At 44.9% G+C, this 25,187-nt stretch overlaps 1 protein-coding gene across 2 annotated transcripts in view; it reads left to right on the forward strand.

The window, feature by feature from the left end:
• The window catches only part of MIER2 (MIER family member 2), a 311,956-nt gene that overhangs the window by 56,809 nt on the left and 229,960 nt on the right, over positions 1 to 25,187 (forward strand). For both annotated transcript variants that reach the window (XM_069648110.1, XM_069648116.1), the window contains exons 2-3: positions 14,427 to 14,514; positions 15,598 to 15,743. In XM_069648110.1, the coding sequence (XP_069504211.1) occupies positions 14,427 to 14,514; positions 15,598 to 15,743 (234 nt within the window). The remainder of the gene's footprint in view (positions 1 to 14,426; positions 14,515 to 15,597; positions 15,744 to 25,187) is intronic.

Below are 25,187 nucleotides of genomic sequence, written 5' to 3' on the forward strand. Positions count from 1 at the left end.
TTGCACATTTCAGACATGCCGCTGGTGGCTCCTTGCTTGCACATCCAATAAACGAGACACTGGGGTTTTTACTCTTACTCTAGTCTGTTTACCACATTTTCAGTGCGATTTTTAACATTTGTAGCTATGTTGGTGAGTTCCTAACTCAAGCTCAATTGAAGGATTTGTTTGCCTTTTGAACTGTACCCAGTCTTCAGCTGTGACGTGTTCCTCCAATTCCCATTTCCATCCATCTTTTCTTACTATGATGATTTCAGATTGCTCATTGACCCACCTTTGCCTGCCCTCTCTCCTTAGCCAGAACCCACATAGCGTAAATTTAAGTGTTCTGAGGTTATATATTGCTTGTACTACCGAATTTGTATTTCGGTTTGTAAAGGGCAAACCCAGCTTGGATGCAATGGAGAGCTGTCCTACTAATTTGAGTTTAACCTCGGTCATCCGGGAGGAGAGGTTACACATGCTACAGGGGTGTATATATGTAAAGTTAGCAGGCCCTGAGGTTGTCCATGAAGAGCAGCGTCTTCAGTTTCTTCCTGCACTGCAGGTGCATTGGAGAAGGCCTGTTTCCTGGATTTCTCCTTCGTGCCCGTTAAGGCTCGGGCCTCGCAACGGTCTGAAATCTAGGAGTGCATCACCTTTAACTCTACAGGCTTTGTGGTACGGTAGACTGGTATTTGTGCAGTAGATTCCTTATATGTGATGTAAGCCGTCTTTAAGAATATCCTCACTGCTGGCATGGTTATCCATCGTAATTCTCTTAGGATGGAGTAGATGGTCAAATTTCTTAGTTCCCGTTATGCGCCATGCACTGATGTGTTGAATGGCCCTAATGGCAGCCAAGTGTGTGGCATTGATGCTGGCGAGGAGGGAGCACCCTCCTTTGAGGTATGGCATTAATTAACAGAGCCTGGACATTGTGTTTGAAATCCTTGGAGGGGGAGGGGATTTTTCTTTCATATGAGGGCTAGTTAAATGTCAGGCATTTCTTTCAGATTCTGTCAATATTGAACCCTAGTGATTTGGCACACCGGGCCATCTGAAGTGTAAAACCATCAAGATGCATCCTGTCATTCACCCACCCACCATTTGATGGCCTTTTGTTTGGATTTATGGCATAGTAGGATGAATTCTGTTTTGGTGGGATTGAGCTTCTGGTTGGTTTGTGACTATGTATTTTACTTGGTAAGTTTGATTTGCTCTGAAAAACATAGTATAGTAAGTGTAGCACACTACTTGCCTGTGGTTGTTATTGGCATAGAATTGCATAAAACAAAAAATAGGGAGTAACAGACAGGCAGGTGTTTGGCATATGCAAAAACAAGGGGGGTTCTGGGAGTTTCTCTACTACTGGCCTATATCCCGGGTTAGAGTCTCAACCAGAGTCTTTAGCTCACCATCCTTTCACAGAAGAGAAATTTCCACTACATATCAGTCTTTGTCCTGCCCAACGGCAGTCCAGCACCGAAATGCCTGGAAATTCTCTTCTGAACAAGAGTACCAACAAGCAAACCCCCCCACCCCCTTGTTTTTGCATATTAAGTAGCTTTGGGTTTTCACCCTAAATTACTTGGGTAATCCAGACGTGGAACCCTTGCTCACAGTTCTTAGAGAGGCACAGCTCCACCTCACTGACAAGGCCCAACCAGGCTGAGGGTTGCTGTTGGTACTCTTGTTCAGAAGAGAATTGCCAGGCATTTCGGTCCTGGACTGCCCTTAGTGGTCACTAGTCATTTCCTGATTTGTTCTCCTACAATCAAAAGGATTCTTGCCACCTGCTGTTACCCCCACAAATACCGCTCTTAACACTCATTATCCAGTCTCGATTGTGGCCATATTGCTTTCCTTGCCCTTCCTTCCATTCTTCTTAATCTGATAACTCCACAGATTTCGAAAAACTTGAGCCTGTTTCCTGCTCCACCTCAAGAAGTGCTTTTCACTGGCTACTTGTTGGCAAACATACATTTTAAATAATTGCTCTGCATCCAACAATATGCCTTAAATATGCAAGGACTTCCTTGCATCTCCTACAAATGTGTGAACTTCATGCCTGCTCAGATGCCTTTTTTGTTTGGATAGTCACTTCTTGATTCCTTCTTTACACATGGCACCATCTGGTGGTGTTTTCTTAGTTGTGCTTTCCTAACAACTGTTTACCTATCTGTCACAAATACACAAACCTTCCCGACTTCCTGGTCTTGCTCCAGCCATATAAATTGTGTTTTTTAGAGGCACTACTTTTGCAGGGAGCGGGTTTTTGCAGCTAAGGTCTCAACTACTTTATTTACTTCCTAAGCTCCGGTTGTGGAGCCAGTTCAGAGGAAGATTGTTACAAGAACATGTTAGTACTAGGAAGGTGACTGATTCAGTCCCTGATGAAGGAGTTGGATTAATCCGAAATGCATTGGACATCTGTATTCCTAAATTTGGTCTCCTTATTAAATTGTCATTATTTACCAAAGACTTGATGGTGTATATTTTCTTACATTTGCACTTAGATTGAGAAATGATCAATGAACCAGCAAGCAATAATACATATATGCGATCATTTGCAAAGGACCACTTGGCACTAGAGGTAATTGTTCCCTAGTCCCCTTTCCTAGACTTTTAGAGAAAACGTTACAGTCTGTTCAAACTAATAACCAGGTTGCTGATACACCTCTACTCCTTAGATGCAGATCTGGTAATTTAATCCCAGCAGTTAGTGTGAACATTTGATCATTTTCCCCAAAAAGGGACATCTTCCCACAGACGTAAAAAGGATATTCTATACAAGGATGACCTCTACCGTGTCTTGGCATGTCCACTAAGAAACATGGCCCCAGGAAGACTGTGGGAAAGCCTGACTGTTACACAGTTGGAAGTGCTTAGCCATGTGGCTGTATTGACACGAAGTGATATGTTGAGCGCTCTGCCCTTTAGAAACATTTGAGGTGGGTGTCTTATTTTATCTGTGCAGATAAAATATATGGGCATCTTATAACTGTTGGCTCAGTCCATGTATGGTTTACCTCCTAGAATGTGAGAGGTACTGCATGGTGCCAAATACCACTAATCTTGTTTAAGTAGGGCGAGTGAAGACCATCTGGGGGCGTACACTTATACTGTACCAGATTGTTCTCAATCTATGCATTACAGAAGATTTCCTTTGGGTTCTGCCTCTTTCCTTGGATGCCCTCCACTATATTTGCTGGCTCGTTTGATTTGTCTGACACTTTTGGGCAGTGAGCGAGTGGGGTGCCTTTTCCACCACTTTGCCTATGTATCTCACTTCTTGGTACAAGAACGTGTCATTTCCTAGGCTGCCAGTACAGGGGAACTGCGTCTCCCCCACCCCCTCCCCATTTCTTCCTTTGGTGTAGCAAAACGTACTATATTATTATAGAGACTTGCGCAGGGGTGCCTATGTCCCTCATTTCTTTTCTTCTCAAGTGCATTTTAAAATCTTTTGTTAGAGATACACTGTCACCAGCATGTCAGTTACACACTATTTTTTACTTGTGCACGTCTGTTCATTTTCACCCCAAAGGTGACTTTTGGCTACCACAGCAACCAAAATGGATAACCTATTAATTAAGCCCCATCTCGGCAAACCATTGGTTTTGTTTGCTTGCCTTGGCCTTCTTCCTGTGCAGATGTTTCAATGGGCATATATGGTCATTTCTCTTTGCGGGCTATGCGCAACTGTGTTCGTGGCAAGGACTGCTTTTGGGTCTCAAAACTCCCTAATCCACAGCCTTGCCTTGACTGACCCTCATGAGTGCCTCTTAGCTTGTTATCCGGGGGTAGATAATCACTAACTGGTTCAGGTTTTCTGATAGTTGAGCGGGTATCGACCTCTGCCTTTTCAAGATCAACCCATTTTTTCACAATCCATTACCTCATTTACACTCTTGATCAAATTATGTTCCGGAAGTCCTGGTATTGCTAACACGTAACTTTCCAGTACAGTTTAAAATAAGATAACCGGCACTGGAGATGGACTTAAAAGCCAAGGCTAGTTTTATTTGTTTTTACTTCACACCTGGCATCGGACAACTTGTCATCCTTCCCTATAAGTTGTACTACTTTTAAGTCGCAGACACAGCCCAGAGTCTGTGTGGAAGTCTCATCCTCAATGTCTTCATCTTAATAGGCCTACATTTTTTTATTTCTATTTCAAATGTGCATAACATTTGCAGTTCCACCACAAAAGTATTTTACATGCCTTTTCCCATCAAACAAGGAAATGTGACCCATATCCGCTTTCAAAAACTGAGCTGCAGCCAGAAGAGCATGTTTCCTTGCCTTTATGACACACTCTGTCTACACCACTTGCTTGCACTTAACTATTTATTGGTGGTTGTCCACTCCACCTACAGCTGCTCACTCCTTAGCACTTCCCACTTGATACACCTAGCACTTACTCCCTACACCCTTCTCTCTCTCTGCACTTGCATGTTCTGAATGCTCACAAGGCATAGTAGGTCTGCCTCTATCTTTACATCTAATTTTTACTCACATGTTCCCTTCCTGTTGACCTGTGAGCGCTTTAAAAAACAATATACTTGTTGTTTAAGCGCCTTACAAAAGCAAAATGGGAGACAAACAATGTAGCTATCGTACTGTGTCAGAGGACAATTCTGATAGAGTAATTGCATAGAGTAAAGAAGGGGAAGGGGGAGAGAAGAGGGGGAAAAGGAAGAAGGGGAGAAGAGGAAAGAACAGAGTGAGCAGTGAGAAAGAGTGGAGAGGCAAGTGGGGAGAGACTAATGCAGTTGCAGAGTCGGTGATAACACGTAATGTTGCAGTGAACAGCAAATGCAAGACAGGATTCAGGATGAAAATGGCACAGAATGATACAAGAGTCAAGAGTCCACTAAGTCAAAACCAAGCATTTTCAACAACACAGTGATGGGAGAACAATATTGTAGTGAGACAAAGCTGCTGCAGTGGTCTGATGTTGGGGGTGGGGGGAAGAGGGAGAGGGCTAAGAGGCATGGGAAGGCAGGATAGACAAGAGTAAGCCAAGGCAGGAAACGTAAGCAAACAAGAAAGCGGGGGACATGGGAATGGCACACCACAGCATGCTTACCTGCTGTCTGATCAGGGGTCTGGGCCCTGGGTCCTCCTGGTCTGAACAGTAATTGCCATTTTCTTTGTCTGCCCCTCGCTTCGGACGCCCAGACGAGATAAGCCCTTGATCTAAGAGTTAAGAGAAGGAAGGAAGGAAGAGGCAGGGCTAAGAAGGTGAGTGGTGCTTAGGCCAGGTGACCTAGACCCATTTGCACCTGTTCCCCCATCTGCAGATGAAGAGCGACTGGATGGCTCCTTAAGTAGGGAAAAAGATCGGCAACCAGGCAGGCACCAGGTGGGCAGGGCTTGCTAAGTGGGGGAAAAGAGCAGCAACCAGGGATGCACCATAGGTGTGGGGGAGGATAGTTGAAGGTAAGAGGAGTGGCTGCACAGCACAGTTCTTGCACAAACTCACCAGGTGGCCTAGTAGTTGCAAAAGGGACACAAATGCAATGCAAAAGGGGTGCAAAAGATGTTGCAAACACTCACCTAAATTTGAATTAAAAAAAGGGACACAAATGCAATGCAATGCAAAAGGGGTGCAAAAGATGTTGCAAACACCTAAATTTGAATTACAAAAAGGGACACAAATGCAATGCAAATATGTTGCAAACCCTTAACATTTTTGTTTTGTCCCCTTTGTTTTAGGATCTGACTCACTTTTGTGGTCTGAGGTATTTCTTCTGAAGTCCTGCTGCCTCTGCAACCCTTTTACCATATTGTCCCATCTAGTACAGGGGCGCTTTAAAACCACCCCAGGGCCAAAATGGGGTGGTTCCATCACCCAATAATGGGTTTGAGCAGTATGCGAGTGGCAACAGTATCTTAGTTCTGGTATCACCAGGGATGCAGGCATACCACATTAGCACTCCAATCTATTTTCATGGTAGTCATTGGTGTACTAACACAAAGGTCAAAATGTATGAGCCCTACAGGCGACCATATACTAAAAAAGGGTTGCAGGTGGACTTCAATAAAAGTCTATCTGATCACAAAAATAAGCCAGAGATCCCCTAAACTAAATACTAAAAAACTATTGAATTAGGGCTCCCATAAAATATCCCACCAGCAAGGAGCAAAGGCAACTGTGGGCAAAGTACCAGGAAGATGGAGAAATCTGACCAATCGGATCTGTACGGCTCAATGTGCAAAACAAGCACCCAACCAGCAGAAAACAGTGTCACAAAGGGGGCAACAGTGGAAGTGACTCTAGATGGCTCAAACAAAGAGGTGGGGCAGTGGTGTCCAAAAACAGAGAAATAAAAGCTGCCAGTAACAGTCCCAGCATGGGACATCCAGTCGAGGCTGGATGACTGCCCAAGATGGGCATGCAGAACAAGAGCCAAAGGGAGGGACCTCGAGCACAGCAAGTATTGCCACACCTTGTAAAATGTTATCTCTGGTAAATATATCCAAAAGTACCTTATCAACTGACTTGGCAGGTACTGTACTATGTGTCATAATCTCAGTATATTTTGTGGCGTGTTCAACAGTCACCAGGATAAATCCATTTTCTGAGGAAGTAGGAGAGTCCAGGGGAAAACCAGGTTGATCCCTATCTTTCCAAAAATAATTCCTACCTGGATAATTGTTTTCAACTTGCCAGATAATTGACAATTGGCACAACTCTGGCAGTGACATTTTGTCTGGATCCACATCCTGGGCAGTAGAAGTAAAGAAGAGAACTCTTTACCCCAATGTGTCCAGGTAGGGTCACCTCATGGGCCAATTATAATTTACTGAACTGTCATCAATCTGGCTTTAGATCTCATTATGGAACAGAGACCGCCTTATTAGATTTGAAATCCAATATCATAGAAAAAAGCCACCCAGCACTCTTTTATTATTGCTTGATCTGTCGTCGGCCTTCAACATCATTGATCATAAACTACTGCACAATAGACTTCTAACTGTGGCAAATTGCTCAGAAGGTGCTGCTAATTGGCTAGCTAGCATCCTTTCTTGGCCCTCGGACATCCAGAGTAGCCATGCCCGGAGCTCAAGCCAATCCTATAACTCTTTCCTGTGGGGTTCCACAGGGATCGTGCCTTTCGCCCATGTTAGTTAATACTTCCTTTAAACCCTTCATTGACCTTCTGGAAGATCTGGGTGTCTAATTCGCAAATTATGCGGATGACACCCAGATCCTCTTTCAACTCTATGGTGAATACTCAGTGATGCAGCTTCTGTAAACATGGTTTACCTTCAAATTCAGATGTGGATGGCCGAAAACTCCCTTGCCCTTAATCCCTCCCGGGATTTCTCCCGGGAGGATAGCTCAGCCGCAGCGTGCGCGTCTTGGAAGCAAGACGACACGAAGCAACAACAGGTTGGATCCCCGGGTCCGCGCTTCGAAACCTCTGGGTGTTTAAGCGCGTTATAAATACGTAACTAAGACAAAAAAAACAACATAATTACGCAACTAAGAAAAACAAACAATTCCTGTAACAGCGCCTCGATGCCTGCGGGCTGTGTGAGCGCTTTATAAATGTAAAATAAAAATTCCAAGCCCAAACTCCTCATTATGGCTTCTGGTCCCCGCCTGAAGAAACTTGATACCCAATAGTCCCACTTTGACATTGCAGACACATGGATTGCTGTTAGTAAAGTTGTGAAAACCCTAGGAGCTTTCTTTGCAGAATTGTCCATGAAAAAACAAGTCTTACAAATACGTTCATTTGTGGACATTCTCTTGAAGCTGCTCCATGAGATTAGGCCCTACCTATGTTACTAACAGAGTGCTATTTTCATCAGCGCTCGTGAACTCCAGGTTAAAATACTGTAACAGTCTATTATTGGGCACATCACAAGGCAACCTTCAACGCCTCCAGACCAACCAGAATGGGGCTGTGAGGGCTGTTTTTGGGCTCTCTAGACGAGACCATGTCACAGACTTCAGGAGGAAATTGCACTGGCTTCCATTCAAGCAGAGAATACGACACAAGTCACTCTCTCTTGTATATAAATGCCAGAATAACTCTGCGCCTCCTTATTTATCCCAGAGGTTATGTCTCAAAACCTCTTTTAGGAATCTGCGCTCTTCAAACACGGTTCAGCAAACTCAACAGCATTTTCGTTTGAAAGAATTCGGTGAAACTACCATGCACCACAAGAATGGAATTCCCTTCCACCGACTGTTAAAACTGTGTATTTGATAATCATCTTTAAGAAACGTGTAAAAACCCTTCTCCTCGTTAGGGTCGACTAATCTATACGTAATCTCCTCTTCCTCTCCATGAGGGGTAGGTTCATGCACCTCGGGCTGAGCTGGAGGTGTGAAAGGGACCGAACTCTTCTACCCCTTCCTGCCCTTGAGCTTCCCCTTTGCCTTAGGCTGGGACATGGCTACAGTGAGTGTCTTTTCAGTTTAAAAGCTGGTTCTGGGAAGAGGGTCAGCTATATCTGAGCTAAGACCCAGTTCTTTGAAGATATTGCTCAACGCAACCCTCAGAAGTTTATTTGAAGTAAGAGACCCCAACACAATTCCCTACGCTGGGATCGCCGCAACGGAAATAACTGACAGTTTACACTGCACGCGATGGCATTCTGAAATGGAACGTAGGAATGCCATCGCGCGCACCCCTAGATACAACAGGTAGGTTGGGAAAAGAGATCTGTTCTGCCGCTGATTAGGATTTACGGTTGAGGAGGAGGAGGTGGTTGCTCGTCATACAGTGGTCAATGTCTAAGAGGCAAGCTGCCAGATCTGCAATGGGTGAAGATGGGGATTTGGGAATCTTGAGGATGATCGGAGTGTCATTGGCATAGTTGAAACAGGTGAGATTGTGGGAGTGGATGAGTGCGAAGAGGGGCGAGAGGTAGAGCGAGGCTCCCGGTGGTACTCCTTGGAGGACTAGGTGGGAACAGAGGGGAAGGAGGGAGAACGGTTGTTTGCGAGTGGTCAGAGAGGAAGGAGGTGATCCATCTCGCAGGTCGAAGAGTCTGTTAGTGAAGATGGGAGTGGTTGATCGTGTCGAAGGCTGGCGAGGGGGTCAAGGAGGATGAGTGCGGCGCAGCCCTCAGTCTGCAGATATTTAAGATCATCCCAGATTGAGACAAGGGAGATTCAGTTCCTTGAGGGGGTCTGAAGCCAGACTGGGCAGGGTCAAGAAAGCTGTGGGATTCTGCGAAGAGGCTGAGCTGGGAATATGCCGTGCAATCTATCAGTTTGGCTATGAAGCGACTATTAGAAATAGGGATATAACTGGAAGGGGTGAGGGGTTCAAGAGAGGGCTTTTTCAGTAGCGTTTTGACTTGAGAAGTTTTGTATGCTGCTGGGAAGATCCCTGTTAGTGAGTGGTTGATTATGGATCCGGCGAGTGTACCTGCGCAGGTGGAGGAGAGAATGTTTTTGAGGAGGGGCTGGCGGGCAAGGATCTATTGGAGAGAAGCCATAAGAATTTAGGGTGGGAGATTGCAGAGAAGGAGCTGAAAAGAGTCTATGTTGGGGTTGCCAGGGGGGTGACGGTTAGTCGTGGGGGAAAGGGGTGAAAGTTTGGCAATGTTCCTTTCAACAGCTATGCTGAAGTAATGGTCAGACAGGGAGTCGCACAGTGCTTGGGATATGGGGAGGGAGAGGAGGAGCAGATGAGAGGGTCTTGAACCCGGAGATATCTTGTGGAGCTCTTTGCAGGGGTTGGTTGCATTGGCGATGCGGGAGCTGTAGAAGGCATGTTTTTGATTTTCTGATTTCTAATCTGCAGGTTCTCGTCTGTCAAGCAAGGGTGGCTTTGTTTTGAGCAGAAGGATTGGCCTGCTGTTAGGCAAGATTGTATGCAGTACCCTCTGGGTGCACTACAACAACCCTGACCTCCTGGCAATAGGAACCCAACCTTTGGTATAAGTCTGTACTACACAGGTTGGTAGCATGTTGAGCAGCCAGGCTTATCTCAAGAGGGGTCAATGTGAGCTGTAGGGGAGTTACACAGAGATTCACAGTGACAAGTATTCACATAAACGCTTAAACACATGTTTTCATGAATCAACAATTATTAATTTATCAGTCAGTTAGAATAAATCTTCTTCAGAAGGGAGCAATATAAAAGCAACACAAATACGCTCCAAAACTACGCTCTCTTTAGTTTCTAACTCAGTAAAGACCCTTCTGGGATGGCCCACAGTCACAACCTACACCCTCAGGTGACTTCAATAGCTAGGGTGTTGGGGACATTAATATCATACTGTTGCATTTCAAACATTCTTAGGAATTGGTCAAAGGTAAAGGTTATTAGAACAATCAAGAGATCACAAATATTCTTAAGCAGGCAAATACTTTTGGATCCCCTAAGCAGAGTCATTCAGTATAACAGGTTAAGCCAAAGTCAATTTGCAAAAGTCTATATGAGCTTTAGCATTTCTGGTAGGTAAGTAGAAAAGTCTTTGTACAATGTTTTAGAAGTCTTTGAAGAAAAGAAGAATCAATGTAGGGCCACAAGCTGTTTAGGCTTGTGAGTAGTAGAAAATGCAATCAACTCTACAATAAGAGGTAAGTTCTCTCAGACTTTCCAGTACCTTTGGAAATGAAGAAAAAGTGAAGTAGATGAATCCTGTTCCTGTGCAGCTCTGCAGATCTCACTATTTCTGGGCCTCAGTTGTGGGGACAAGAGGTAGGACTTCTGGGTACTCCTGCACTGCAACGGGATGGTCACCGCTCGCAACCGGCAATCTTCAAACAAGTGGCACTTCAATGTTTCAGTCCTCGCGACTACCGCAAATAGCAACAACATGGTTTCTGGCTGTTGAGATGGACTTCAGGGGGTCTCAGGCTCGGTCAGTCCTGCTTCCTGGGAGTCAGGAGGATCTTCCTGGAGTTCTTGGCCAACTTAAAAGCAACGCACACAAGCTGGTGTTCCTCTCCCTGGCTATTCGGTTTCCAGCAGCAACTCTGTGGAAATTCAACCAGCTCTGAGAAGATGTCCAGGTGGCATACTTTGGAGTCCATTGGTCCCACCAACTGTAGGGGAGAAGTCGTCCTTGCAGGGACTTCTCTGTCGATATGAATTTGGAGTTTCAGCACAGCAACAGGACTTCACCGGGCAAACCAATGATCCTGGAGTTGCAGTATGCGTCCTCAAGAAGTACTTCGGTTCCTTCGTCCAGTGGTCGACTCTGCCTTCCAAGCCAAAAGCCTCACCTTTTATTCCGGTTTCTCCCATTCATTCCAGCCCAGCTGTCAGTCACCCAGCAGGGTGGCTGTCCTTGCCGAGGCAGTGAGCCGGCCACTCGCCACAGAGTGCATTTGGGTCTCCTAGGACACCAAGCACAGGGATTTCGGGCACCTCCCTCACTTCCTGCCCCCGCCAGACACCCTGGAGCCAGAGACGGGCTTCACCCGTGAATCCCGCCAAAGGCAAAGTGAACAAAGGGACCAAACCTGGTTTGGCGCGTAGAGTAAATCTCAAAAAGGACCATTACCACAAAGTAATGGCGAAAAAGACAACCAGGGCCATTTTGACAAAAATGGCATCCTTGAGTGCTTTACTGCAGCTGCGAACACAGCCCGTGGTAAATTCACACCACTGTAGTTAAAGGTAAACCACTGCCACCAGCCATTCAGTGAGGAAAGGGTAACATAAAAATGTTACATGAGAAGCTAGACAAAGGGGATACTAAGTAACCCCTCCAGCACCTATTATAACATAGTGTGTGCAGGGTCTAGAAAGTTACAAATGTAAGTAAAGTCACTTTCACTTTACTCCTCTGGGAAACGGTAGTTTATCCCAGGGAAGGTATTTAAACCTTTGGGAAATCTGGAAGACTTCCCTCTGCCACTGCACTGAAGGTGCTGTGTGACACAATGTAAAAGATGATGCCTATGGAGTTTGTCAGGCTCCATAACCAAAAGAAACGCAAAGTTCAGAAATCGCATTAAAATACATGCGAGAGTGGGAAAAGGGGTCTCGCTGTCTCTAGGTTAAAGAAATCAAGTCCCCTTTGCTGGGGCTCTCTAAGGTGGAGTGAATTAGCATATTTCTGAGACTTCTCCCTAACACCCGCCAAAGGCATTCTAGGTGACGATTGAGGGTTTTAGGACATGAGTGTCTTCTGTGCGTGTGCCAATTGAGTGGTGCTAGGGGTTTGTGGGTGATGGTGGGAAGGACTGCTGATTGTGTAGACCCCCCGATTTAGAAGAAAACCCACAAGAGGGGTGGGAGGTGGTGTCTGTTGAATGTCTTTTTTTCGATTTTAGTTTTTGTACCACCCTCAGTTGATGATTCTACAGCTCTAGTGGGAAGACTAAAACACCTGATGAGAAAGGGAAGCCAAACTGCTCTTAACATGGGGAACGTGATCAGAGCCAAAAGGCTAAACTCTCAGGTAGGGGTAGTAGGTCGACACAGCGGTACAATTAATCCACAACATGCATCTAGAAAATACAGCACACAGATTTTCTGAAAAATGTATCCTTTAATAAAGTCAAACATATCCGGTCAAATAAGTGTGTTAGAGGATAATACACAGTATTAAACTAATACCAAGTATATTTATAAAAACAGTAATGTCTATACAAGGACTTGCCCTAATCTCTACATGTGGGTCTTTTTCCAAGGGCAAGCATTCAACATAAAATAAGAGGGTTGTGGGAAGAACCAGGATACCATACAGACTAACAAGTAGGAAAGTACCTAGTAGCCTGCAGAACTAGGTGCAGTGTCGTAAAGACACATCCCAACCTTAGTTCATGTGGAAGGCCCTAGACCTGGTTGCCAACATCTAACCCATTTAGCAGGCTGTGGGGTTAACCGATGTATATACAAATATATTGGTATATGCATGGTTCCCCACTAAAGCTACAGCTTTTTTGGCAAGCGTATTGCAGTGCACAGACCAGGCTGGCTGTTCTTGGAGGGAATGGAGCATTCATAGTAGTAATTGTTTAATGTATGGCTCTTGGTACACAATAGAGGTGAACCTTAAGATGTGCCTACAAAACAGTAAGAATGAGGAATTGTCTACACAGAGGAATTGCAGGTGCCAGCCTAACATTGAGAAATGTTGACCCAGCGACTATTTTTCAAAGGCACAGAGCCTTTGGTCGTTATTGGGTGGAGAAATTGATGTTGTTTTGTGCATACCAAAGTGAATGAAGTCACGTGGTGAGATTGTTTGTGAGTGAAGGAAATGAGAATGCCAAATACGAATAGCTTCAATGTAAATGCCATTGGGATAGAGACACTGATGTTGTTTTATAAAGCTGATTAAAAAGACCACCTTGTGATTGTCATTCCATTGGTTTTTAGTCCAGAATCGATACAGATTTAAATTGGTTGCAGTGCTACTTTGAAGGCAGGTTCAGATCAATCTGCCAAAATGCAATGTTTCATCAGCTGGCCAAGCATTACTTATTGCCATTGGAACGCATCTTTCCTCAAAGGGAGTTTAATTGTGCTCCCCTTATACCTATAATAAAAAACGATAAAGCTTTTAGAGACCCTCCAGAGATCTACACATTCTAAATATGTGCTCATGCCCAAATTGTGTCTGCCCAGAATTCATGTTTATATTGTGTTTAAAATCTTATATACTGTGCTCAGCACCACATTAGTGATCTTACGCCGCAGAGACCTGCCTGCATAGTCGAGTCCTCTTTTGCTTAATATTCTGTCTTGTTTGCCAGCGAAAAGTAGATGTAGTCCCCTCCAAAGAGTACGAAACATGGCCTCCCAAAAACATTGCCAGATTAGAGGTATGTCATCTAGGTGCATTAGAGACCAAATCAGATTACGGCGTGGCCACCAAAGGACTTGAATGCTTTTGTGGTTGGTCTGCTGAGATTCGTGCACAGGAACTACAAAATGTATAGGCATGCATTTTCGCCAACAGGTGGATTGTTGTCGGATGTAGGTATAACTGATATCAGAAATGGAACGCTATAGGATCAGGGTAGTAATGTGGTATTGAGTGTTTGGGAGTGAGGGTGTTGTATTAGACTTGCATTAAAGCAATGCTTATGTGTAAAATGACAGCATTTGTTTGTTGTGGTGTTTTGAAGAGTTCTATATGTCAACTTATGTCTACTTGGGAATCTTTCATATACCCTCTGGTAATTGGATCTGTAAAAATGAAGGGCTGATTAGTATCGATCACCTTGTCAAAGAGCTGCAGGTTGGTCAAAAGAACAGATCTAATGCTGATCTGCTGCGATCCGTGAAGATCCGTCAGTTTGTGCACATTATTTTGTTTAGGGTCCTTTAGTATCAATCCTCTGCAGTTATGGACCAATGGCTTTCAAGGCTTCTTTTGTTCCTCCATAATGTTTCGGCAAGTTAAGGTTTCTGATACTGATTGCATGTCACAATCTTCATTCCTTGCAGTTGGTGATGCCTGAGCAGAGGTAGTGTTTCTTACTGTCATATTTGTTTTTCTCCTAGACCTCAGTTGGTCGGCAGAATCCCAGGGTGCTGCCCTACCCATCCCACAACCAGTGTCCTGTGGAAACTGGATTTCAGACTGTAGCAGGTACCCAACAGCTTCCCTTTTATTTAACTGACCTGTCCATGAGCATGTTGTCTCAGTGTGTGTGGTCCGTGCCAACTGCAACAGGTTAATGTGCTGTTAATCCATGTTTTGCCATAAAAGCTATATAACACTAGGGACATGTTTAATCCGATATGCCCATAGGTCTCCCTGTACTGACGTAATGCACACTTATTAAAATTGTTATTGTCCAATCTAGACAGTAGTAATCAATTTTGCTTGACACTGTCTTGAGAATCTTAATTATTCATTGTTGATATCCTACAGTGCTTTCAGATACAGCAGTAGTGGCTCCTTGGCATCGCCTTTTGAATGGCGGAGGGGGGAATCCCTCTGTGGGTATCATCATGTGAAAACAATCCATTTAGTCATCATATGGCCTGACTACAGGTTTCCCACAATCCACTTGGAATCCCCCCAAAAAAGGACTTTGAACAGAAACTCTGCCTTCTTTGCAGAAGTCTGTGTTCAAATGTAACCAGGGACCAGAGCAATATCACACTATCAATAAGTAGTATATACATCATGACAAAGTTCTACAACCACAAGTTAAATCAGCAAAAACAGCGTACCATACCACTCTGACGTAAAGTTACAAAGGGTTAAGCATCATAAAGTGATAATCAATAGATGCCGGTCTCCATGCAAGTATCACCTTTACGTTGAAGGAATTAGGAGGGCTTTGAAGAATTTTAAAAGTAAGCCCAGTCCCACAGCATGTCCAGTGGAATAAAATTAGTATTTGGATCGGTAGGGTATGTTCATTTAATGTGAGACTTGTTGTTAGTAGTGGTTCCTTTCCCCCCTCAGTGGAGCGCTTTAATTGCTGCTTCAGTCCAAGGAACCCAGTGTTGAAAAACGTTTTTTTTTCTGTGATTGCCCACTTGATGTGTTACTACTTTTACTTAACCTGAGAAGTTGATTTTTGCAGGAAAACCCCTATATGGTATCTGTCCTCAGCCTCCCAATTTCCTTCGATTTCCTCCCAGAGACTACACCTTTGAACCAAACTTTGCTTTTGACCCCTTTCCTGCTGTCCTCTTATTGTAGTTTCTTTCCCTACAGTGGTGTCTATGGGATCAGCTGATCACAGGTTTAATTTGGCTGAGATTCTCTCCCAGAACTATGGCGTCCGAGAAGAAACAACAGATGAGGTTGGGACGCAGGACAAGGTCATAGAGGAATTGGGGAAAGGATTTGTTGATACACAGGTATGGTACAAGGGTAATGTGCATGATGGGTTTAATTTGTCAGCAGGCACAAGAATGCTAAATGGTTGTGACCAGCTAGGTGAGGGTGGGTGGTGCGGTACTGACTGGGTTTTTCTGAGTATTGCACATGGTGCAGATAGGTAATGGTACATAAATATCCTTGATGTCTACACTGAGGTATCCGTACATAACCTATGTATGCCTGAGACCTAATTAGAGGGCTCCTCAGAGATGCTGATCAGTAAAAATGTGTCCTTGATAAGACTCTTGTCCTGTCTGGGTGGGTATATCCTATATCCTGGTGTTAAGGTGTTTTTGCACCAGCCTCTCAACAGGACTGTACGACAACTACCCTTTTGGGAGGGTAAAACACCAAGCCCAAAATCAAAGCCAAATTTCTTAAAAGGTTAGTGGCAGAGCAGTCCGTTGCAAATCTAGGAAGGGGATGTAGGCTGACACAAAGGTACAATGAGTTCACACACATCAATAGAAAATACAACAATCTGATAAACTGAAACATATACATTTTTTCATCATAGATCCTAATATCCTCATTAGCCGTGCTTCCAACAGACACCGAGTTGTAATCAACTTTAAGGGAACTAACAGACACAACAACTTATGGTTTTAGATGCTGTTATTTGGCCAGCATTTATTTTTCAAATTTTGATGCTAGTGTATACAATCATAACTACACATTCCTAAAGATCTAAAGTAACTGAAAAGTGGTTGAAAAGACATCAAGTATATATTCCTGAAGGTCTAACATAACTGAAAAAACGCCAACACGGGTTTAAACCCTGCCGGGTCGTTCTCAGGGCGTATAGGTTAGTTGTGAGCTCTACATCTATCTCGCACATTTTGTATAACCAATGAGAGCATGAAAAATAAAGCAAGTACAATAATAGCAGATGACATAATGATTATGCAATTGATTAAGGAAAAGAAGAAATGATAAAAAATAAAAAACAATAAGAAATAATGAGAAAAAGTAGAGGGAAAAAGAGGGGGAGGGAAAGAGAAAACAAATTTATGAACTATCAGTTGTAATTTTGTATTCCGGCGAAGTCATAAATAACACATAGCCTAAAATAAAGTCTCCACAGGTCACTGTATTTTTGCCTAACTTTGGGTTAGGTTAGATACTCGTACTTCTGGCAAAATACCTAAAGTGCGTAGTTTGTCACATAATAACCATAGGTGACACAAAGACCCTGCGAGTGAGTACCCCAAATAGGTACAGTTATACTTCATTTGCACTTAGATTAGCCACCCATGTTTACACCAAGGTACCCAGAGTGTGTGGCATAACAGTTGGTGGACATTCCCATCCTCCATATACCTTTAGCGAAAACTGAAAAGAATAGTTACCTAACTAGTTTAGGTGAGGTATTGCGTTAGGATAGGTTACTGCGTAGGGGGGTAAGAGCATGTGCTCCTCAGAATAGCAAAATCAATAGTACGTGGTTTCTGAAAGCAGGAACGAATTGTTTAGCAACCAGCGTGTGTATATTTTATGATTTATAAATGTCATGTGTCTATTACCAAGTTCATTATACATAGCCTCGCATAAATAGCTTACTTGCCCGTTGGTATGCTAAATGGTATTTCGAAGGGATTGTGTCCTCCGACGTATTCCTTATCTTAGATATCTCTTTCCAGCTTTGCTGGCCTCGGAAATATTTTCTGTAGAGGGTGCTGCGCGTCGACGTCCGCCGAGTCGATGTCCCTCGACAGCCGCCGTATCGACGTCATCCTGCCTATAAAGGCCGCGCGCAGCGTCCGTTGCTCAGTTCCGTTTTTCCACGCTTACTCAGTGCCTCGGAATATCGTTGCTCAGTTTCGTAGAGAATTCATCCGATTTCCTGAGATATTCGATCCATACTCGATGGCTTCCTCGTCGGAACCGACGACCCCTCGGTCCGGCTTTAAAAAATGCCGAGACTGTGGAAAAAAGATGTCGCTGACTGACCCTCACAGAGTTTGTCTGTGGTGTTTGGGAGCTGAACACCATTGTTCGGAGTGCGAGGACTGTATGTCTATGACAGCTAAGGCCCTGAAGGAGCATAGGGGGAAGCTGGAAAAAGGTAAGACTTCTAAAGCTTCTTCTTCCTCGACGAAGTCGAGACATTCGTCGTCTCGTCACCATTCGCGCTCCAGGTCTCGAAGCGGGTCCCATCACTCCTCGAGATCGAAGCACTCGCAGAGGAGACGTCGAAGATCCCCTTCTTCGTCGTCCTCTTCCTCTGTTTCACCTAAGAGAATCCCTTGCCCCACGAAACATAGTTCCCGGGCTGAATGGGAGGAATTCTGAAAAAATATGATGCGAGTCTTCGAGAAAGCGGCCTCGACCCCCTCGAAGACTGCCGAGAGCGATGCTCTGGTCGAAAGACCCAAAGGTCCAAAACGCCGCGAGTCGCCGTATCCGGCGAAGGAAGCTTCTCGAGCGCGTCACGAACCCTCGAGTAAAGCAAAGACCTCGAATCCTTCTTCGAAGGTTCCGTCGACGCCGAGGTCGGTGTCTTCGATGCCGTTGTCGAAGGGACCTTCGACACACCGGTCTGTTGACTCGACGCCATCCTCAACACCGGCGTCGACGCCAAGGAAAGTCACGGTTGCGGTGCACCCAGTGGCTATTCCCAGGTCTTCGATGACGATGTCGTCGAGATTGTCGACATCCTCAAGCAGAATTCCAATTCTATCGAGGACCTCGAGGCCTCCGCCTTTGTTTTCAATGCCACGTTCGAAGCCTTCGGCGTCGACGACATCGACGTTTTCGAGGCCGATTACAACAAGTTTGGAACCCTCTGCCTTGGAGATGGGTTTCACACCCTTTGTGAGTTCAGACCAATTGAGAACAATGTCCTCAATTATGGAAGAGGGAGAACTATCTGACCAAGAAGAGACATTTGAGTTGCAGGGATCTGCAACCCCAGATCAAGAGGAGTTATCCTCAGAGGAACGCAGATTAAAGGAACTCCATGATTCCTTACATGAGGCAAGTGGTTTAGACACTTCCCCTGAGGTGGAGTTCGCTAGGCCAGACCCGGGGGAGCATGCTGAAACCCCTTATAGAGCCTTAATGGCCAGGATCACAGAATTTATGGGGTGGTCAACACCTTCACAGGCTTTCCAACAGGATGACCTCATGGATATTCTTGATAAAGGTCCACAGGAGGATCCTGTAGTACTTTTTCATAAAGCTCTTCAAAGGAAAATCATGACGAACTGGGAAACCCCAGATGTCGTCCCGGCAGTAAATAAAAAACTGTCTACTAAATACAGGGTATCTTCTGCAGACCCTGAGTTTTTGTCCAAACACCCATCCCCAGAAAGTCTGGTGGTACAGGCAGCATCTTCTACTGACATCAAGACTGCTTACCCTATCGTCCCACAGGACACGGACGGTAAAAAATATGATGCTATGGCTAAAAAAGTCTTTTCGGCATGTAGCATGGCGTTAAAATCTATTAATGCTACTTGCACCCTTGTTAGATTTAGCCATACACTTTGGGAGTGTGCTTCTACAGCAGCTGACTGCATCCCGGAGGGAGAAGAAAGGGAGGCGTTCCTAAATATCATATAGGACGGTAAAGACGCTATGTGCAAATCCCTCCAGACGGGCATTGATTCGGCTGACAGTATCAGCAGAGCAATGGCGGCAAGTACAACAACCAGGAGATTTGCTTGGTTGAGAGTCTGGTTTTGTCCCAGATGTGCAAGCCAGGCTCTTGAACATGCCATTTGATGGCTCTTCTTTGTTTGGGAAAAAGGCGGATGACAGTTTAGAAAAACTGCAAACATCAAAGGCAGCAGCAAAATCCCTAGGCGCTGCAATCCGTCAGACACCTTTTCGTCCCACAGGAACCTCTGCGAGAGGCAAGTCCTTTCGCTTCTACTCCGCATTCGGAAGAGGTAGAGGACGACCGGCTCAAAGGGGACAAAGAAGAACTACCCGAGGTGGACGGGGTAGATATTCAAAAGCCGCAGCAACAGCAGGTGCCTCTTTACCATCTGCATCAGCCGCCCCAAAACCACTCTGAGGACTTCCCTCACAAGACACCTGTAGGAGGCAGGTTAACTCAACATCTGGCGGAATGGCAGGCTATCAAGTCAGATGCTTGGGCATTGGAGACAGTGGCACAAGGTTACTGCCTGCCTCTCCTACGCATACCTCAGTCATCCACCGGGGATCAGCTCTCAAAAAGCTCCAGATCCGCTCCTCTTTCAGGAAATTTTAGACCTGCTAGAGAAAGGTGCCATAGAACCTGTACCTGTAGCGGAGAGGAACAAGGACTGGTACTCCCCTTACTTTCTCATTCCAAAGAAAGACGGAGGACTGAGACCCATCTTGGACTTGCGAGAATTGAACAAATTCCTCAGAAAAGACAAATTCAAGATGGTAACTCTTTCTCAGATCCTTCAGGCCCTTCAGTGCCAGGACTGGTTGGTATCTCTGGACCTTCAGGACGCTTATTTCCATGTGCCAATCCATCTCAAACACAGGAATACCTGAGGTTCGCAATTGGCAACTCTCATTATCAATTTCGAGTGCTGACATTTGGGCTGACCTCCGCCCCGAGGGTCTTCACCAAGTTAATGTCGGTAGTGGCTGCAAGTCTAAGGAGGGAAGGGATTCACGTCTACCCCTACCTGAATGATTGGTTGATCAGAGCTGTATCTTCCGAACAAGCTCAGTTCCAGCTAGATCATGTTTGCCACTCCCTTCACAGACTGGGCTTCTCCCTCAATTTAAAGAAGTCAAAAATGATACCATCGCAGAGACTCCAGTTCATCGGAGCGATCCTGGACACTTCCCTGGGAAAAGCCTCGCCACCAGAGGTGAGGGCTCAAGATATTCTACAGATGGTTACCAAGTTTCAAAATGCCCAACGTCTCCCAGCCTTTGACTTTTTGAGGTTGCTAGGCCTCATGGCATCCTGCATTTTCCTAGTGCCAGAGGCTCGCCTGAGAATGAGATCCCTCCAGTGGGCACTGAGAACTCAGTGGTCACAATTCTCAGGGAGAATGACCGATCTTCTTCAGGTTCCCGACAGGGTGGCTCGAGACCTTCAGTGGTGGGCCTGTCAGGAGAACATTCTGAAAGGAGAGCAGTTTTGGCAACCCTGGCCGGAGATAACAGTAGTCACGGATGCCTCACTCACGTGGTGGGGAGCCCACGCCAACGACTTGACCATCAGCGGTCGTTGGTCTCCATCGGAGTCCAGACTACATATCAACCTGTTAGAGCTGAGGGCCATCAGACTTGCGCTGAAGGCTTTTCTGCCATCTGTACAAGGAAAGATTGTCCTGATAATGACACTACATATCAACCTGTTAGAGCTGAGGGCCATCAGACTTGCGCTGAAGGCTTTTCTGCCATCTGTACAAGGAAAGAATGTCCTGATAATGACGGACAACACAGTGGCCATGCATTACCTCAACAAAAGAGGAGGCGTAGGATCACTACCTCTGTGCAGAGAGGCGATGCAGCTCTGGTTTTGGGCAATCCAAGAAGGAATCTCTCTATCGGCAGTTCACCTAGCCGGAGAGAAGAACTTGACAGCGGACGCTCTAAGCAGGCAGAGCACAGTCTCCCACGAGTGGGAACTAGCTCAGGAAGTCCTTCAAGAGATCTTCGCCCTTTGGGGAACCCCTCAGGTGGATCTGTTCGCCACCAGTGTCAACAGGAAGTGCGATCTGTTCTGTTCAAGGGAATTTCCCCCAAGAGGAGCTCTGGGAGACGCGTTCATAGTGGACTGGGAGTTTCCGCTTCTGTACGCGTTTCCACCGGTCCCTGTCATTCCTCAAATGATCAGGAGGTTGAGAAGATTCTGGAAAACCATGATCCTAATTGCCCCGGATTGGGCCAGGAGAACGTGGTACCCAGACCTTCTAGACTTGTCCATCTGCCCTCCAATTCGACTTCCACTCGGAGAGAATCTGCTCTCACAGAAGGGAGGTCAGGTTCTCCATCCAGACATCAAAACCCTCAACCTTCACGCTTGGCTTCTGAAAGGCTGAGGTCCAAGGATTGGGACCTCCCTGATGATGTTATGTAGGTGTTGCTTTCAGCAAGAAGGCCAGCAACAAAATCTTTATACCGCTGCCGTTGCAACAGATTTTGCAGCAGGTGTAGAGAAAAGAATATCGATCCCTTTTCATGTGGTACACCAATGGTTTTGTCCTTCCTACTTTATTTAGCGAATTCAGGCCTTCAAGTTGCCACCATCAAGGGCTATCTCGCAGCGCTATCCATCTTTAAGCACACTGCAGAAGAACCATCCTATTTCAAGTTACCCTTGGTAATACAGTTTCTAAAGGGGTTAACTAACGTTTATCCCCCAAGACCATTCCAGGTTCCCCTATGGGATTTAAACTTAGTCCTAACTTTACTGATGGGCACACCTTTCGAACCACTCCACTCTTGTTCGTTAAGATTTCTTACCCTTAAGACTGTTTTATTAGTAGCACTTACATCTGCTAGAAGGGTGAGCGAGTTACAAGCTCTTTCTTGTAAACCCCCTCATACAATCTTTCACAAAGACAAAGTTGTTCTGCAAGTGAAGCCTAATTTCCTTCCAAAGGTGGTTTCTGAATTTCACATCACTCAGAAGATTACCCTTCCATCTTTCTATCCTCCTCCCCATCCGGGGAAAGAGGAAGAGAGGTTACACAGGCTGGACCCAAGAAGGGTTTTAAGTTTTTACATTAGTAGACTGGCTAGGATAAGCCAAGCAGACCAGCTGTTTGTAGGCTACGCAGGTCACAAGCTGGGGTTACCGATAACTAAGCAGACCATTTCCAGATGGATCATTTTAGCCATTTTGCAATGTTATAAACTGGCAGGAAAAGAGCCCCCTCAAAATCTTAGGGCTCATTCGACCAGAGGTATCGCAGCTTCATCGGCCCTCAAAAGAGGAGTGCCGGTTAGAGACATATGTGCGGCTGCCACATGGTCGTCCGTCCATACCTTTACACGGTTTTACAACTTGGATTCCTCCTCCAGTCAAGAGACTAGGTTTGGAAGGGCAGTATTGCACTCTATTCATCAATAAGAGGAAGCATGAAGTCAGTACTCCCACCTCCAATAACAGAATACTGCTATGGGAGCCTATCTAAGATAAGGAATACGTCGGAGGACACAATCCCTTCGAAGAACAAGTTACTTCTTACCTTGTAACGTTCTTTCGATGGGATGTTCCTCCGACGTATTCCTTATCGACCCTCCCATCCATCCCCGCAGTACTACTTCCCTTGTTGTTGCAGCTTACGCTCCTTCAGGGTGGTTAGTCTAGTCCAGAAAGAATTATTGTGGGCTACAAAACGGAACTGAACGGACGCTGCGCGCAGCCTTTATAGGCAGGATGACGTCGACGTCGATACGGCGGCTGTCGAGGGACATCGACTCGGCAGACATCGACGCGCAGCGCCCTCTAGAGAAAACATTTCCGAGGCCAGCAAAGCTGGAAAGAGATATCTAAGATAAGGAATATGTCGGAGGAACATCCCATCGAAAGAACGTTACAAGGTAAGAAGTAACTTGTTCTTCTGTGCACAAACCCGTTGGTTTGTTGATTGAGTGTGTGGTCTCTGAAAAAAGAATGTTTCAGAAGGTGCGCGTTGGAACATATGCTGCTGATTCATTAGATTTACAAAGTTGATATTTAGAAAATATACGTTGTTGGTGAGAGCAGTACTAATTATATTCAGGATAGTGTGAAGTAATAGTTTTTGGCATTCAAATTCGTTATATTAGCCGGGTGCATGTCATTAGAGAAAGAGCTCACCAAATAATACCCATAGTTGCGAGTTTACAAATGTTACTGCTGAGTAGCGGTCCGTCGTGTTGCAATAAACACATTGATGGTCAACAGCGAGGCTACAATAGCAAGAATAATAACTTGACTAAAGTGGAACGTGCAGCCCTCAAAGACCTGCAACAGATCGGTATATAGTTATTAAAGAGGCTGATAAGGGCGGAAATATTGTAATCCTTAACACATCAGACTATATCAACCTGGCCCAAGAACATCTGTCTACACCGGAATGTTATCAAATGCTTAACAGCAACCCGACTGCCCAGACTGTCAAAGAACTTGAATCATTAATACAATACCGGTATACCCAAGGGTTACTGTCTGATGATGAAAACACCTTTCTGATCAACTCTAGACCCCTGATGCCCACTCTCTACTTCTTGCCGAAGGTTCATAAACCTTTCACTCACTTACCAACGGTGCGACCAATTATGAGTGGCCCAGGAGGGGCCACGGAGAACTTAGGAGAATATATAGATTCATGTATTAAAAACCTAGTACCAGAGACATCAACGTTCCTTAAGGATACGATCCATATTCTACAAATTTTGAATGACCTTACATGGCAATCACATTTCTGTCTTGCTACACTTGGATGTAACTGCTCTATATACTTCCATCAAGCATACACTGGCTCTTGAAACCATTGACTATTCTTTCAGGACCCTCTCAGCATCACATGCCACACATGTGCAAATGCTTAAGAGCTTCCTTGAGGATAGCTCAGCGGCAACATTCTCGCCTTGGAAGCAAGACGACGCGAAGCAACATAGGTTCGATCCCCGGGTCCGCGCTTAGAAACCTCTGGGTATTTAAGCACGTTATAAATACGCAACTAAGACAAATAAAAAAATAAGAATTCCTGTAACAGTGCCTCGACGCCCGCGGGCTGTGTGAGCGCTTTAAAAAAAAAAAAAAGAAGAAAATTGCAAAATAAATTGAATTGACCCTCCAACATAAACAATTTATCTTTGATGGCAAATATTACTCCCAAACCAAAGGCATAGCCATGGGGGCTAAATATGCCGCAGCCTTAGCAAACCTTTTTATGGCATACTTTGAGGATCTTCATATCTTTCAGAATAACCCATACAGTCAATACATTACAACCTGGAAAAGATATGTTGATGATGTCTTTGTGATTTGGTCTGGAAATTCAGCTCAATTCCAATTGTTCATGCTTTTTCTGAACAATAATAGATTTGCTATCAATTTCACAGGACACATAGATGCCACTGAGATAATGTTCTTGGACTTAAAAATCTATATAGTTGATAATACTATTCATACATGCACATATCGCAAAACAACAGCTGTAAACTCAATACTTCATGCAGGTAGTAGCCATATAAAAAGTGTGATTAACAACATACCCCGAGGGGAATTTCTTAGATCTAGGCGACACTGTAGTGAGGATAAAACATTCACAGCAGAATGTAAGTCGATTGGAACCAGGTTCAAAGAAAGAGGCTATCCCAAAGAAAGAGGCTATCCCAGACAAATTGTTAAAAAGGCTTTGAAAGATACTAAAGATGTGGTGCGTTGTTCCTTCCTTACGCAGACTAAGGACCAAAGATCCAATATCTCACCCATCACACGTAAACTTTATCACCAGATTTTCTAA

Source organism: Ambystoma mexicanum, chromosome 1p, assembly GCF_040938575.1.
Source record: "Ambystoma mexicanum isolate Mex_15411 chromosome 1p, UKY_AmexF1_1, whole genome shotgun sequence".
Classification (NCBI taxonomy): domain Eukaryota; kingdom Metazoa; phylum Chordata; class Amphibia; order Caudata; family Ambystomatidae; genus Ambystoma; species Ambystoma mexicanum.